Genomic DNA, 17,725 nt, shown 5'->3' on the forward strand with positions numbered 1-17,725 from the left:
AAACTATTCCAGAGTTGTATCACTCATTTCCTCTGTATTGATTCCGTAAGTGGCATTACTTTCACTTGATTAGCCTGCATTATCCTTTATTTTCTCTCATGCTTATTTGTAGCTTAATTATTTAGACCGAGTATTTTTTTACCGCGCTCGCGTTGTGAAACATTGAGACTTCATTATCTAATTACAGGAGTGTGTTTCCAAGTTACAATAGACAATAGAGATGTAATGATGTATAACAGGCATCATTTTACATATCAATCAACACAAGTCTCTAAAGCAGGGTCACAATCCAGCTTTTACAGCTGTACAACTTCTCCCTCCCTCTTTCACTTATCCTCCTCTCTTTCACTCTCTGTCACACAGACACGTACAGGTACACACTCTCTCCTCTTTGATAGCTTTGGTGTGTCAAGCTTTTCTCACCACCACCACCACCACCACTGCCTGGCTGCCTTCAGTTATAACATCCCACCTGGTAACTAAGAGCTGAGCAGCCAGACGCTAAAAATACGCCTGACGCTAATGTCACACCCCCTTGCCATTTCCAGCACCCGGTTCCCAAAGCCCAGGCTGGTGTGAAGGGAGGGAGCCGAGCAGACATCTTTGTAATTCTTTTAATAACATGTGTAAATGGGCAAGGGGCCTATCGGTCTTTATCAGGCCTGGTGAGCGGAGCAGAGCAGCTGATACCACCTAGGGGCTGGGAAACGCCTGATTCATCTAACAGCCCGTGAAGCTGATTAATTTCACTCTTCATTAAGAATGTGTTGTGGCATCTTCTCTGGACTTGAGCGTATCTCTGTAGCACCACGCAGTCTCGTGGTCATGTTTTTGCGTCTTCTCACTCCACCTCACCTTCCTTCTTTCCTGGGCAGCGTTAGCAGTGGCGGCCACCCTCCTCCTCCTCTCTTTGCGCCCTTGGCAAATGAAAGGTCAAAGACGCTGCAGTGATTAATGAGCAGTAGACTCTGGGATCTCTCTGTCAACCCCCCGCCAGTCCCCCTCCCCTCCTGCCCTCCTCGCATTATTTCATCTACTAATCTCACACAACACTACTTAGTTAGTATGTCGCGGAGACGACAGTGTTGTGTGTCTCTGTCGAGCTGCTTAGGCGCACCAACTCTGATGAACTTTTCTGTAAGGAATTAAAAGCAGGGGGAAGAGAGAGCACTATGGAGGAAGAGGAAGGGGAGGGCAGGGTGGGGTGGGGTGGGGGGCAGCGCTCACAGAATGTTTTTGGGCCAAAGAAAAGGTGCTGTTGTGTAAATGGTGGGCTCTCAACTCAGCTTTTCATCTCAAGATGTTGCTACCAAGTCTAATGATTTTAGTAGTGTGCTCTCAGCACAAAAAAGTCCACTTCAGAAGCTCGGTGGTTTTATGGTGTAATTGAATGTGAACGTCACCGCTCCTTTCACAGGATAGATGACACTTCATGGGCTCAGACCAACTGTTTATTTGAAAAAGTAATGAAATATTTACTCTCCATTGCAGTACAGATTAGCAGCAGTAATTGACTGCGACAGAGGTCTATGCACAAGTATGTGCGCGTTTTATAGCGAGAGAGAGAGCGAGGGAGGGAGAGAGAGAAAGAGTTAGAGGGCCCCTCGTGTTTGAATGCAGATCTTCAGCACACAATAGGCCTGTTAGTGAGGCTGAGTTTCTGCCTGTCACTTTCTCTCCACATGTTGCTTTTTCTTTCAGAGATAAGTGGGCCTAATGCTGAACAAATAGTGGAAATCAGAAGCCACTGAGAATCATTTGCCTCTCCTTTTCCCATGGCTCCCAAATAGACACCCAGACTCACAGACGGAGGGAGTGACGATGAGAGAGGGAGAGCGAGACAGAAAGGGGGGGAAACAGAAGAAGAAGGGGAAAAAAAAAAAACTCAATGAGCAAAACAATTTTGTCACCACAAGCAGATCCAATTGAAAAGTCTCCTGGATAGGGAAGAGCTGGAGTTGTCAGATCAGGCCATGGCAATGAATAGATCCAAGCAGGCTAAATTGGCATCAGGTGTGGGCTTCCCCTGGCCGGTGATAGGCTCTCACATTGTGCTGGCTAGACATTTGGCCATTTTCAAATATAATGGGAGAAATGAATGCAAATGAGTGAGTGGACCGAAATGTATTTAAATGCAGATTGAATGGGGGGCTCTGCGTAGCGCCTGATAACAAGTTGCTTTAGGAGAAGGGCCACATTGTGTTGGATCATCCCTCCAACCCCCACCGCTCTGATCCCCACACCAGCAGTCCTGTTCTCTCTCCCTCTGTCGCACTTGTGTCTCATAAGGGGCCATTGTTCACTGGGTAAACTCTCTCAAAACTATTTACATTACTCATTTATTTGAATTTCAAATATTTTGGGTTCTGTTGCTTTCCCATATATAGCCGACACACATGCAGCCTGCCGCCTTGGGCTATCCAGTAAAACAATAATTGCAAAAGGACACGGGGCTGTGGCAAAAAAGAAAAAAAAAAAAAAAAAAAGCACATGAAGAAAGAGCAGGAAAAGGAGGGGGTTCAATCATTAATGATAATGCCGCTTATGTCCATAGCCTCATTAGAAGCAGTATAGCAGCTAGTAGCATGTGTTTCACAAACAAGTTCCCCCTGCCCACTGCCGGTCTACCGCTAGCCCACGGCGATCCATCTTCTCAAACGTCTCCTTCCCATATTTAAGGAGCTCTCGTTACAGCCTTTCCCAGACCTGTGAATTTATAGTGCACTCCAAGCGGTTAGCATAATCGCCGGGAATGCAGTCATTTCAGTGGGAATGTGGGAATTAGGGCAGGAGAGAAAACGGAAAGCTGTTGGTGGGTTAATTGAATTTCATAAGGATCCTTTGCAGCAGCTTTGCCTTGTTCACAGGGCAGTGTGGACGCGTAGGACTCTGAATGAATTTCTCTCATCTCTATTTTTAAAAAATGTATTTTCCTCATTTTTGAAAGATATAATTGAAGAAAAATCAAGCATTTCTCCATAGAAACCTTGATATTTAACAGCAGCTAGAAACATGGCTTACTTTTATAAACTGTTAATTTCTCAACTCTATGATCTCAGCAAATAGAACAAGTGAAGAGTAACAAGAGGGTGCGTTCTCCTCCTCAAAAAAACAGCTTTTTATTTTTTCCTCATCTGCATTTAAAATACAATTTACATGCAATTAAATTTGATTAATTAGAGACACTAACCTCTGCCCGTCCTGCGTGCACATAATATATCGTGAATTTCAATGTCAACCAACCCATGTTTACTTCAACTTTGTGTTTATCAAGGACCATCATTATGTTCGGTTTCAACAAAGGCATTATGTGAGACATTTAAAAGAAAACAAACTGATTTTAAACCATTTGACATATTGAACCCTTCAACATAATGACAGTCTTGGCTTGAGGGAGTTTACTGAAAAGAGTGGTTCACAAGTTTCACGGTGGACTCGCTCGCAACATTAAAATAATACAAGATAATATTCAGAATGCCAGTTATTTAAGGTCGGCCCTGTTAGCATAGGGGACAGCTGGGGCCGCGACTGCAGAGATGTTTCAGTGTCCAGAAGTTTCCATGCAGTGATTAATAGGAGGGGTAATGTAGTGGGGAAATGAGTAAACACTCCCTTGCTCCTGGCTTTGTGCTTCAACGGCTTGATGACAAGGGCAGCGCAAGGTGAGAATTAAACAGACCCGCAGAAGAAGAGAAAAAGAAAAAAAAAGGGAGCAGCGGACTGGAGGGAGGAGTGAAGCATGACAGACCTGGGCAGTGAGTGGGAGTGAGGAAAGGGCGATTGGGAAGAAAGAAGGCCGCTCTGACAAAAGTGGAAGTGGAAGTTTCTCCTCAAGAAGAATAATTAAAAGCGCTCAAGGGAGGGCAGTTTTAATTTCACATGTAAAGGGCTAAAGATTTCATTTAAAGGCGCGGCGAGTGGAGAGGAGGTTAATAAGATGAACAAAGCAGGGAATGTGAGAACATACAGTGTGAGGAAGCGCGTTGGACTTTCACCTGACACGTTTTTAATTATTGAACCTCTGATATTTCTTTGTTGAAGAGAGGGGGTAAAAAGAGAAGATTAACTGATTAATGGTCATGGTAACCAATTACTCACTCATGGGGAAATAGATGTAACTTCACCGCAGTAACACTTCTCTTCTGCGCTAAACATCACAGAGTGTAGCATCGCTTCCAACACCAAAGCTAAAAGCATACTCTTGGTTGTGCTGGCGGTCTCAGTAGCTGCCTACTGGGAACACAACCAGAGCATTGCATAATGCCTCCTTCTAAAAAAGTGGACTTGCTTCTACAGTTGAATATGTGCTCTTGATCACTGAAATCTCACTCCATTAGTGCTATCTGAAGTTGATGTATTCCAATTATCATAATAAGATCAGCTTGGTCCCATACTCCATGGGACTCCAAACTCTCTTACTGCCACATAATGATCAAAAGGACTTTGTGAACTAGACCCAGAGTCCCAGCTGTGGGCTGATTTGTTCAGTAGTGGTGAAAAAAGAACTTTAATTGAATATGATGTATTTCTTTTTCTTGTACTTTTGGGCCCGGGCTGCTAGAAGAGAACAACAGAGACATGCCAGCTTGTCTTATCTTGGCTAGATATCGACCCAAGAATACTTTTCTTTACTTAGAACACTGTTCAAGACTATAATAAAGTTCAGTGTTTGCCAGGCTGCACCCCAGTTATAGACTTCCTCTGTATGATGCCAACAGCGTGCTCCATAGCTTTGACGTGTCCCCCGCACTCCTCCCCGTTCATGAAATCATTAATATTGTCAGTGTAGAGCATGGGAATGACTGTTGCACTGCAATCCCAAAATCCTTTTCCCCTCCTGCCGCCGCATTGCACTGCGAAGACACTGCACACACACTGTGTTTGACACTTACGTATTATATGTTTATCAGTCTCTAATGAAACACTGACAAGTTTCCTGCACAAGGGATACTGTGTTCCATTAATAGCCCTTAACGAACCTTGGGCACTCACAAAAAGGCTGGTCCTATTGCAGCTGACAGCAGAGGGGCCCTCAGTCCCGGCCCCCTGGAGAGGGAAGATATTAAGCGTTAGTAACGTCTGCTCTCCCTCCCTGAGTCTCTCTGTCATTCTCTTTCTCACTCTCTCTCTCTCTCTCCCTCTCCCTATATGCATCTGTCTCCCTTGGAAGTAAAAGGTGTCTCATTCTATTTCTTCAGGCACACATTACTTGACCACAGTGTTTAGTGTGGAGCCTGACAAAGAGAACAGTGTCAGTTAATTTGTCAGAGAGTGTTTGTGATTGATTTATTCATCTAGGGCTCAACAAATGTTTGTACTGTGATGAAGCCTCTGAACTGTAATTTACCAAATTAAAGACTGAGTGTGGGACTTTTACATATAAATGAACGTAGGTTACTTTCAAGCCTTCGTCAAACGAGTACACACGATGCTGATTAAGCCCATCAGCGCCAGGTAAATCTCTTTGTATCTCTTTGTACCAAAGTGTTAACTCTGGTGTCTGTGGTGACAATCCTGCGCTGGTGCACCGGTAGCGATATGTTTTACGTTAAACGGCAACCGGTTAGCCAGAGCTGAAGAGGGGAGCAACCGCAGCGACAGAGACCGAGTAGGCTACAGCAACTAGGACATTTTTCTAATGCTACAGATAAAAAAGAAACTTGTGTTCAGAGGAAGGATTACAGCCTAAAAAAAAAAAGTACGAATGAATACGGATTAGCATTGGCGTTACCATTGCTGTTTGTGTAATTACACTCACTGCCAGAAGGGGGAGACAGAAGTTCCGCTCTGCAGGTTTAAACGCAGACCTCTAATGACACACGTACGAATATTTGCATGTACCATGTGATTAAAAAACTCTGTTTATTTGACTGATTTGTTTGACATATCTAAGATTTAATAAGCACTAATGTTGTAGTGACATGATCAACAAAAAAAAAATGTCATACAGGAATTTCACCAGTCCTCAGACAAAAAGAGTGAGACTAATAGAGTAAGAATTCTTTGTCCACAATGAAACAAAGACAAAGTTTGGGTTAAAAAAAAAAATCTGTCATTGTCTCATAACCCATTCTAAAATATCTCTTGCATGGTTTTACTTGCATGCGTATCATACTAGAAATTGCTGCTTAAATATTGAATAGTTTAATGAAATGTTCAGCAAACATCGTGTGTTCTGCTTTACTGATGACATTTTTACACTTCTTTGTCTAATCTTGTCGTCTTGTAGTCTTTTTTTGCGAACGTGTGAAACTCTTTTTGCCTCAGCTTTCCACCAAAAAGCTGCATCTGCCCACATGAGACCTGAGATCTCTCTATTAGAATGTGACAAAACATTTGTTCTCACTAGAAATAATGGTCTGTAACATCCTCTAATGTGATTCACAGTTTATTTGCAAGTCCATCGCCGTGTTGAACAAGAGGCTATGGATGCGTCACACATATGGATAATTTTAAGCAGATGCATCTGGCGTGGCTACCATGCTATGATTAGTTTCCAGAGCGTTTGTGAGTGTGTAAACCATTGACGACATGGATGAAATATAGCCTAGGTTCACTGGGAGTGCAGAGAGAAGAAATGTACCCCATCTGTAATACACTGTGTAGACTAATATCAGCTCCTTTTCTCTGATATTGCAGTGAGATATCGATCTGGTAAAATTGTCCCATATTGGAGCTGTCTGTTGTGATATTCATCATGCTGTCACCTCTCCCCAGCACCTACGCGTTATTAGAAACCCGGGTTTGAAGAGGTTGAAGGGTTTTAGTCTCTGAGATGTAGCAAACAATTCATCATGAGAGAGAGAGTGAGCGAGAGAGAGAGAAAAGAATTCAGGTGAGGTGATGCTTGGGTAAGATTTATGTCTAGTCAGGCTGTACATTAAGAATTATATCATCAAGCGAGAGGACACCAGCAGCTTCACTGCTATCTGCTGAGTAGGCCTATTTGCTCTCCTGCCAGGCTTAAATGGAGTTTTCTCTATCTCTTATGAAGCTTTTAAGAGAAATCTGAAGGCTCAAGGAATGTAGTATCTCACCCAAACAGAGTTATTTATGAAATGTGCGGCGGCCTGTCGAAAGCACTTGTCATGTATGTGGGGATTTTAGTGAGCCTGACATTATATTTTGCGCTCAATGCCAGTCACTCATCGGGAATAAAGCCTGTAACTGGTACGTGCCACCTTCAATTTGGCCCACTTCAGGGTGGGACTCTAGTTTGAGTTCTTGTTATTTCCTCTCTTTGCTTGCAGTCAGAGATTCTTCCGGAAGGATCACAGAGATATACACAGACGGAATCCAATTCTTCCATCTCTTGCAGAGGAGTCGGGCTTTGATTCGTCTTTAACTCAGTACAAACGCTCGTCTGGGAATGTGCAGGCTGGGGGCTCCCTCTGAAGTTGTTTCTCTCTCTCTCTCTCTCTCTCTCTCTTCCTCTCTTCCTCTCTCTGGGAAGTGTGTGTGCTCGCACGCTAAGCTCTGCTCTGTTAGCCGCGATGTTATTGTTGTAAACAGCATTTAAAGCACAGCTGGCCAAATTGATCAGGGCTTGCGTTGGAGTGAACTTGAGCAGCCGAGAGTGGGGCTGCATAAACAGGGGCTGCTTGTATCTAAATATGCAAACACTCTCACAGCAGTCGACACTCAGGGGAACAGACACTGTTACTTCTGATGGGGAAACAGTGAGAAACAGGCCCCAGCCCTAACCTTTCCATGTATACAAAGAGAGAGAGAGAGAGAGAGGGAGAGAAGACGGGAACATTTTTTCTGATTATGTAAACATTTCTTTTCCTCCCTAGATCATTTTTGGACTCCTCCAAGTATTTACTTTTCATTAATTATTGAAAAAAAGAAAATCAGGAAAAAAAAGTGAATAAACAGTAGATAATTTTTGTTTAATGTTTCACACAGGATTCCAATCCTCAGTGCAATTAATGCTAATCACCATGGTCTTCCTGTTTAGCTTGAACTCAGAGTGTGTTTGTGAGTCGTTGCTGTCTCTCGGTCTACATCTTCTGCTCTGTCTCTCTCCCCTCATCCTCTCTCTCTCTTTTTCTCTGCTTTCCCGTCCTCCTCCATCTCTGCTGTTAGTCACTGTGTCTCCTCGTGTTATGATTACATCACCCTTTCTGTCTGTTGTGTCCATTTAGACCTGAAATTAATCACATCCGACAATCTGGTGGTGCTATTCCCAAAGTTCAAAAGCTTTAGTGGTGAGAGAGTGATATATGGAGAGAGCGGGAGAGATGGAGGGAGAGACAGAGCGAGATGGAGCGCATCAAGCATGTTGGAGGTACTTACCATTTGTAGAGTACAGTATATTAATTGCTTATCGGTTTATGATTTCAGAGTCATTTAGAGTCAATCGAACGCATAATTTTCACAGCTATTGTTCTTTGGGGTTTGTTAATTGTCACCCCACTGGCAGAATTAAAAGCAAATTAAAAGCCTTAACTATTGACTCTATCTGAAGTCACTCTCCACAACAATTTCACAAAACAATGGGGAGGATTAATGAAAATGCAGCTTGATTTCTGTTCTCCAAAGCTTTTGCTATGGGGAACCAATTAACTACCCTTCAGGATGACTTTCACTTCTAACTGCCGGTCTGTTCCACTGCCAGAAACTGGGATTAATTCTCAATTAATCCCTCCACCAGAACAACTCTGCCTTTGTCTGCTGGGGAGGACATGAGCATACAACACTGAGGTTACCCCAAGTCTGTTTGGTGGAAGAACTCCACCCCTCCTAAGATTGATACACCCTGTAGACGAGCTCTTCTCAAGCTGAAAATAAGAGCCATTAAAAGGGAATGGTTGACAATGATTTTTGTTTTAGGATTTTGAGCTTTATTAGCCATGCATATTAATGAGTCAATTAATTCCATTCGTCCTCACGAGTGGTCTGTTTGTTTTTGCCTGACCTTTTATCTTAGATGCGTTCATGCTCCGCTTGGTTTAAGCACTTACTCCATACTGTGTTTCCCATAGCCTCACGTCCAAAAAGGGAGTTTTTATGTGTTTACCACTAAGATTCTCCCCCTCTCTTTTGTTTTCTCTCTGCCACTCTCTCTCTCTCTTTCTCTCTCTCTCTCTCATCCGTCTGCCCTCCCCCTCTATCTTTCTCTCGCTCTTTTCCCCCCTCTGTCAGAATGCCTGCTGGATGTATTCCTCTCTAAATGTGACAGGAAATATGCTATTATAGCATGCAGAATATTTGCCTGATGGGATTTGCAATAAAATTACTACATTTCCCTTCCATTAGGATCACTAAAGCCCCTCTCTCTAATTTATGATTACCCTGGCAAAAAGACATGTTATATACATAAAGACTAAAGTAGCCCCCAGTCCACATTTAGCCCGTCCTGCTTTCAAAGTTAGTTGAGAGGACAGGAGAAATAATTGAAAAGTGCAGCTGGACTGTGTACAATCTTGTAAGGGATGCCTAGAAAATGAGATTAATCAGTGCACAGACATTGTGGGGAAAAGTTTGCAGTGAATGCCTGACAGTCGTGCTCTTTCTCTCATTTCAAATGTTGGCAGGCTAGCAGGCAGCTCCAAGGGAAATGCGCTCCTTTCATACTTGAGTAATTGATGAATTGTATGCAATATGCAAATGAGAATCCATAAATCTTATGAATGACAGCTTAATTTATGTGAGCCTTAATGAATGCAGGATTAGATTTTAATTAAATATCCTCAAAGGCACCCTGACTGGGTAAGTTTTTAAAGCCTTGTTTTGAAGACTTGTTTCATATGCATCGCAGTTCATGAAAAAGAGAGATCAGTGAGAGTGGTTAGATGAAATTTCCTCACAGTTTTAAGATAAGACCTGTTCTGTTTTGCTAACCAAAGGCACTCGCAATTAATAAATATTGGAGCAAAATCATATCTACCAATCTCATTTAGGCTTTCCTGGAACTGCTCATTCTCATACATTTGATTAACTGCATTTACTTTAAGCGCTATCTGATTTCTAACATTTGGTACAGTATCTTTTTAATTAAGAGAATCATCCATTAGGCATGGAAAAGTCAACCAATTAGGCTTTCCTCATCAGTTCCCGTGATGTAGGAAGTCTGCTTACTCATTATCAGAGTCTGTTGATGTGATACTAAACAATCTAAGACTCTGTAGTTATGGGACATACAATTATGAAATCAGCTTTTAACATTAATGATGCATGGGAATAATCAGCAATTTATCGTGTTTTAGATCTTTTTTAGATTCTATTTCACAGCTGAGAAGCTTCAAACAGCTCTAATAGAATGTGATTACAAGAGTTAGCTCTTTGGAGCTACTGTAACAGTGGTTTTCTCCCGAAGCGTGGCTGTGGTTTCATGACACAGGCTCGAGGGCAGTGGAAGGAGTTTGACTTGCTCCAAGTTCCTCCGCGCCGTCTGACGCTGCGATTGGCTCACCCAGCGCGGTTCTAATCAGGCCTGAGCCCAGACACAGACACCAGGAAGGCACCCACTCTCCCAACTACTACTGATCTCAACCCCGCATATTAGTCCACACAGGGATCAGAGCACAGACAGCACTTTAAAAGGGGTTTTAGTGGGATTGATGCTAACTCTCTCTCGCCTTTGATTTCACACCATTTGATCTGTGATATATTGTTCCGTAACAAAGGTTCACAGTTTGCAGGCGGATGCAGCTGTTCCTACCCCTAATAAATAAAAGTGTGTGTTTTTTTTTTTTTGTTTTTTTTTTTCCCTCCTCGCACTCACAAACTCGCTGTAATCCAGCTATCTAGATCAGATAAGTGCGATGTGGCTACCTGTGCGAGGCAGTGTTTGACAGGTGCAAGGGGAAGCTGATTGAGATAATCCAAGAATAGGTTCAATGCAAATACAGATACAAGATGAGGGTGAGGATAGATGGATGCATGAAAAAGATGGATGAGTGGATATATTCCCATGTATCACACTGTGACTCTGAGATCATGATCATCACAACCAATAGACTGTCAAGGTCAGCAGGAAATATAAATCATCTTTTTTGTCAAAGGCAACGTATATTCATGTCATTTTCAGTGGTTTTGTTTTTTTTATGATTATTATTTCACATTACTATCATGTAATGTATCGTGCAATTGAGGATTCTTTTCATTATGAATTAATCTGAAAATTATTTTTGAAATGATTTATTAATAGTTTGGTCTTTAAAATATGAAAAAAGTGAAAAAATATCAGTGATTTTACTTAATGTCCTAAAGACACGTCTTCGGCTAAAACTCAAAGATATTCAGTGTCAGTGACATAAAATAGAGAAAATCAGTGAATCCTCACATTCAAGAAGCTTAAGAAGACATTTTTCTTTTAGCAATTCTTAGAATGGTTAATTGATTATTGACATAGTTTTATTTCTTAATGTTTAACATTGTGAAATGTAAAAAAAAAAAAAAAAAAGAAGAGATTAAAAGGAAACATGTAAATAACTAATAAAATAGTTCTTGGTTCCTCATCAGTTAGTTTGCATGGAAAGCGGCGTTATCTGTGCTTCTGTGTTTGCTAACATTATTTAAGGCAGCTGGTCATGAAGGGAGCCCGAGAACTGTGATCACATTCAAATCAGCTGATAACTAATTATACATGTATGTTATCACCACAAATCCACGGTGGAATATCAGTATCCTTTCATTTTCACTCCACACTGCAGTTTAAATTTCATTTTTATGCTAATACTTGCACGTCAGTCTCCCTTTTATTGCTGTAAGGCAGCTTTTTTTATTTTAACTTTCTGACAAAGAAAACAAACCGAAGAGCTTGCTTCTAAAATAACTAATCTCTAGAATTTTCAGGAAAGTTAAACATTTCATCTTTTCTACTCAAGCAATGCTGTTATCTTATCTGTGGGGATTTTAAATTGGTAGGAATACATTCCAGCCATGTTACCCCTGTCTTTCAACAGACATAGTTAACCTCTCAGGGGATTTGTGCGCATATTGTTAAACAGTTTGATTATACCAAATAAAAAGAAAACTATAAACTCAGCATATTCAAGCCCCCGATGGTCTGAGGCCTCTGAATTTCTGTCTGACCTGGCACTTAAAAGGTAAGGAGCTGCTTTGTTTTATCAATAAGACCTTGTTTTCATGGCTGGTCACCACCCCAGCAAACCAATCAATGGGGCATGCTCTGCTATCGCTGTGAGAGAAATGAAAAATAAACCCCAGATAATCCTTCAGTTAAAAGGTTACTCAGGGCGATAAAAGCTATTTTGTTAATTTATTTACTCTCTGCACTGGAGAGATAAAGAAAAGGAACAATTAGGGAATTCTAGGTGAGAGATTTTAAAAGGGCAATGACATTGGGTTAATATTTTATAAGGCCTGATTGGCAGAGACCTGGAGAGGCCTTTTGTTTACACAAGCCCCAGACGGAATGATTCACTCGCTTGTTTTGGCCGACTGGGCGGAAATGGAATAAATATCTTCATCCTTACCTTTTAGAAACGTCAAACAAAAGCCTGAGATAAAAGGTTAATGGCTCAATCATAACCAGCAGGAAATAATATTATGCTCTTTCTCTGCAAACTGGAATCACTATTGACATAATCAGGTTGAATTCCTAAAGATATCCAAAGATGGGAGGAGCAGATGATTTCTTTTTTTTTTTTTTTTTTTTTTTTTTTTTTTTGTGTGTAACTAAATCCACTAAGGGAGTGTGCTCACTTGGGCTAAACATTACATTTGTGGTTTCAATTGATTTATAACAGATCATAATCACTGCATTAATGTCGTTCTGGGTAATAAGATCTCAGTCACTGCTTCCGTCGACAGAAAAGAGTCTGATAGTGAGATGTCAGAATTCTGCAGCGAGATCTAAAACCGTCCTGATCTCATGCGATATTATACCTCTTATTATACCTATCACCTTGTGTTGGCTTCCTGTAAAACGGGGTGAGAACGCGAATTTAATTATTGTGCTTTTATTGCATTGTAGCTCTGAAATTGGACTCGTGTGGAGTGTATTGTTGGGCCCCATGTAATCTGATTGCCTGTGCAGCGTAGTGTGTTGGATAGTATCAGGTTCCAGCCGACTCTGCTGGGTCAACACACGGCCGGGCCATTAAAGGAAGTCTGGTTCAGGGAAAGTTCACCACTATTTTCTTTTCACCATGGCAGCAAAACAAGAAAGAGAGAATAGATGTGTAACATATTTGTGGCCCCAGCCCAAAGCTGGTGGGGCCTATTTTGTTTCCTTAATTGAAGCCAGAGATATCATGGGCCTGAATATCTTTTAGTATAAATATAAATAAAGCAGGGAATAAGATTCTTTCATGATTGACCTCCAATACAGAAATAATATTGTCCAAATAAGTCTGATTTAAAACCCACAGCTTCTTATTTTCTGAACCATTTTAAAGCAGAGGTGAGAAAATGAAAGTAAGGTGAGAAAATTCTGAAAAAATAAACAGCGGATAAGAAATGAAAAGTACCAGAATTCCAACCATAAATCCAGTTGTGCTATCTTTTTCCTGCAATAATGGCCTAGTTTGGAGCAGTTTCTGTGCCAGGCTATTTAGGGAATCAGCATCTGCTGCTTGATAAATAGCCTGGCTCTTTTGTTTGAGGCCAGGTTGAGTTCCTCTCTGGACCCAGCTTACTAGCCTGGATGGCTCTGACCATTGCAGATCTGTTTGGATGTTAGCATCGTGCCTCAGCTGTGGCGTTTCAAGGAACTAAATTACGTATTGTTTAGGGACATTATGCCAAACTACACGAATCGCAAGGCATTGAAAAAAAAAAATGGAGGAAATTAATCAGTGCACCCCCCCTCTATGGTAAAGCCATTTCTGTAAATTTAGACACCCACTCAGTCTTGAGGAAAGGAAAAAATAACATTAATTTCTGAGAGGCTTTCCTGTTGCTTGGAGGTCCCTCAGTTCAAAGCTCTTTTCAGTTGGTGTATTGCTTTCATGGCTAGCCAGCGTTATATGTGTGCAGAGAGTAGCTGAAATGTGATCCCTTTAAACACACGGACAGATTCTCTTGCAGCCTATCTAAACTTTACCTTTACTTAACTGGGTCTTTGTACTGGGGTTCACATCCTTTGACATGATCTAAGGTTGATGTGACATTTTTTTGTCCATTTGAGGTCCTTTTTGCTTTTAGTATTGTTGGTAAAAAAGCCTTTTACCCATCACATACCCTCTATTGAGGTCTTTCATAAATAATTCAGCCAGAGTACAAGTGAAAGTGATGACAGCAAAACTGTCTGCGATCTCTCCCTCTCATAAGATCAAAGAGGTGCTTCTATAGAAATAGGAATTACATTTCCAGACGTTGGTGGGTTGAGCGGGCACTCATTTCTCTTTCTGCTCCTCTCTCTCTCTTCCTCTCACTCTCACTGCCCTCCTCTTACTTTCTGTCATTTGCTCTCCCTCTCCCTCTCCCTGCTTCTTTCTATCACTTGTGTGTTTTCCCTTCCAAAGGGACACAGTTGAGTGAAGGTCTGCTTTTAGTCCTAAAACCTCCAGAGCTGGTATATGAGAGAGTCAGCACATTCAGACAGATAGAGCAAGTGCACTCTATTAGCAGGACTGAGGTAAATAAACCTCACAAGACACGGCTGAATAAATTCAACTACTAAGGCGGTGCGGTTATCTGAACTAAAACACCGCATCACCCTGTAGATACTGCCTTTGGGAAATGTAGTGAAACTTACTGTAACACAAGCGGCCTCATATACTGTACTGGTCCATAAAGTCCAGAAGGAGACATCATTGTTTGAAAAAGTCAGAAGAGCTCATCAGTAGGCAGCATTTGCTAATTTAACGGTAAATGTTTGTTGGATGCAAACAGCTTGTAAACTGACCCTTAAGCCAGCGATCATGTTAGAAAAAACATTTGCCACATTAAACCTACATACAGTGAGAGCAAACAACACAGTCAGTGTCATCAGTGAAAATAAAGTGATAAAATTCCCTTTCATGATTACAGTTTCATGACAAAAGCATAATCATTACTAATATCGATGTGGGTATGGAGAGACTTTGCCTGGGATTAAAGACAATAAATAAATCACACCTTACAGCAAACTTTACAGCGACATTATCATATAATAATGTTAGCACACCCATTTAACAGATCAATATGTAACCTGAATGCATCGGCTCAACAAATATCTCCCCGGTTTGATTTCTGGCTCTGTCCTTTTTATGTAAAACGTCAAACGCCATGTTTGTTCAGGTTTCCTCCCATAGTTCAAGCAGACTACGGAAACCCTTCGGTGTTTTAAAGATGGATTAAGCGCAGTTCATATTGGAGAGAACTTAGTATCCTGGTTAAGCTCAAAATGGACTATTGTATGTGAAATAATGTATGAAGCCAATATGTCACCTGTGTCAAGTCACCATAATTCATCTTCAGATGAGACATCCAGCTCCTTGTTCATAAAGAATATACGTCTATACGATCTTGGCCCCCTCATTATATGCGCATTGCATTTTTTTTCACCCCTGTAGGCTTTTCTTTGTAACTATAAGCCAGCAAAGTAGGTATTGATTGCAACTCCAAGCTGTATTAATAAGTGAATGAGTAAGATGTGTGGAAAGTCAGGGGTGTATCTGCTTTGGAGGCCTTTTCTCCTCCACAGTAAGGTGGCACAGTCATTTATCATGGCTGGATCTGTGCCCCTCGTTTGGTGTAATAAAACTCCCCCATCAGAACCGTCCAACAGGTCTGAATCACTCTGTCACACCACCTTCCAGCTAAGGCACGCATTAAATCAAGCAAGCAGAACATTTCCTAAGGCAGCCATTGCCTTTTAATTTCCTGAAGAACCTTAAAATATCATTCATTACCAGAACTACACATATTTGGTTTTTAAAAGTCTCATAAATCAATAGTGGCCTGACTGCAATAATTATAACAAGTTAACATGTAATTTCCAGGCCGAGGGCCGCGCACTGGATTTTAGCATATGCAAACGAGGCAATTCAAATAGTGTGGGGATATTAATACGGAGGAACAGGTAACGAGGTACGGGTTATGAATTATGCATCAAAAAGTGGTTGATCTTCAATAAAGGAAATGAATTCACCGTGTAATCTAATTAGTTATGGAAGTCTATTATGTTGAGCTGCAGAAAGCAACTGTCCTTGAAAAGAAATTTATTTACAGTACATGTTAGCTCTTTGGAATGGAATTGCATTCTGGAGTGCTCCAAATGTTAACACCCCCCGCCCCCCTCCCCCCCTGCCACCATCACCACCCACACAACCCCCTCCTCCCTCTGCCAGTCTCCTCCATGTCTCTCACCCGCGTTCTCCTCCTTCTCTGCCCCGGTGTTTTAGCTCCAGACCCGGCCGGCCTCCGAAGAGGACCCAGAGTGTGACATCGCCAGAGAACCCCCACATCATGCCCCACTCAGTCCCTGGCCTCATGTCCCCTGGCATGATCCCACCCACAGGTATGGTTTGGTCTTAGTCTGTGGCGCTCTGTCGCTGTTGCTAAGGCTCTGATTCGCTCTGTCTGGGTCTCTTCTATCTCCCTCTTTCTATCTGTCACACACATACTCATACACACAAACGCACACACACACACACACACGCACAAAACCTCCCTACGAGTGGCCTCCCTGCAGCTTGTCCTCGAAATGGCAACCAGTCCAAAGTGACACATGCACCCAACCACCAGACACCAGCCGCTCACTCGTTTACCAAAAACAGATCCTCTGCTCAACCCCCGGAAACCAAAAGGGGGAGAATAAATTGGAGTGGAGATCTTTTCTCTCAGATTATTCCAGTAGATGTTGCATTTTGCCTTGAGTGCATTCTAATTAGTGCGATTAAATCCACTCCACTGGTATATGTACATAGGCAGTAGTGATGCTAAAGCAAGCTTATCGCCACAAGAATCAACAACAACCATTTGTGCCCTAACTTACCCCTGGGCCAAGTCTTATTGCAACTAATGCTTTTGTTCTATTTGTGGCTGGCTTCATTGTGACTGCTTTGATGTTGGTGGCTGTAAGTGCTCTGATTTGCATATTTTGCTCTCCTTTTTGATATGTATTTAATGATATTGTACTGTCGAAAGGAGCTCTTTGAATGCTCACCCGGCATACAGTACACATTGTATTTTACCAACCGTTAACTGTAGTTCTTTACAAAGAGGTGGTTTTCCATTGTGATCTTTGGTGTATAGCAATTTTAACACACTAGAAATTATCTTAACTCACAGTCTCCAACTGTTTTTTTTATTTTTCTTTAGCAAAGCAGCGTCTGGCTGTTTGAAATTCAGTGTTGCACACAGATCGGGCCATCCTTGTGATTCAGCACAATGGAGGCTCACAGGCTAGTGCTTTGAACTCTGGGAATAGGGTGAGGTCAGTGGCTATCTGCGCTGTGGTATAGAATGCGAACTTAAAGGCCGAAGTGAACACAGAGGAGGACAAAGTTGAGAAAGACCCGTGTTATTTAGTGGAACATAAAGCAACAGAAAAGCCTTTTGATATCATCCCCTTTTAAGCCCAGCGGGACTCTATGATCTTGACATTTAGTCAGGGTATTCAAGGGGCAGAGATAAAGTAATTGAGGTTTTCTGGTCTTCTCATAACTGCCTTAAGCTTCCTTACTGTGGCGAGACAGAACTTTTCCATCAATTTCTGTGTTATAATTAAACCATTTATTGTTTTGATGATGGTATTAAGCATTAAACGTCAAGGAAGTTACAGATTCTGACAGATTAATAATGAAGTATAATTGACCACACAGAA

General features: G+C 41.7%; 1 protein-coding gene across 9 annotated transcripts in view; it reads left to right on the plus strand.

Annotated features, from left to right (window-relative positions):
* The window catches only part of LOC111218395 (dachshund homolog 1-like), a 109,675-nt gene that overhangs the window by 51,071 nt on the left and 40,879 nt on the right, over positions 1-17,725 (plus strand). For all 9 annotated transcript variants that reach the window (XM_022740678.1, XM_022740680.1, XM_022740683.1 and 6 more), the window contains one exon: positions 16,302-16,417. In XM_022740678.1, the coding sequence (XP_022596399.1) occupies positions 16,302-16,417 (116 nt within the window). The remainder of the gene's footprint in view (positions 1-16,301; positions 16,418-17,725) is intronic.

Source organism: Seriola dumerili, unplaced genomic scaffold (assembly GCF_002260705.1).
Source record: "Seriola dumerili isolate Sdu_G_001 unplaced genomic scaffold, Sdu_1.0 BDQW01000052.1, whole genome shotgun sequence".
NCBI classification, from domain to species: domain Eukaryota; kingdom Metazoa; phylum Chordata; class Actinopteri; order Carangiformes; family Carangidae; genus Seriola; species Seriola dumerili.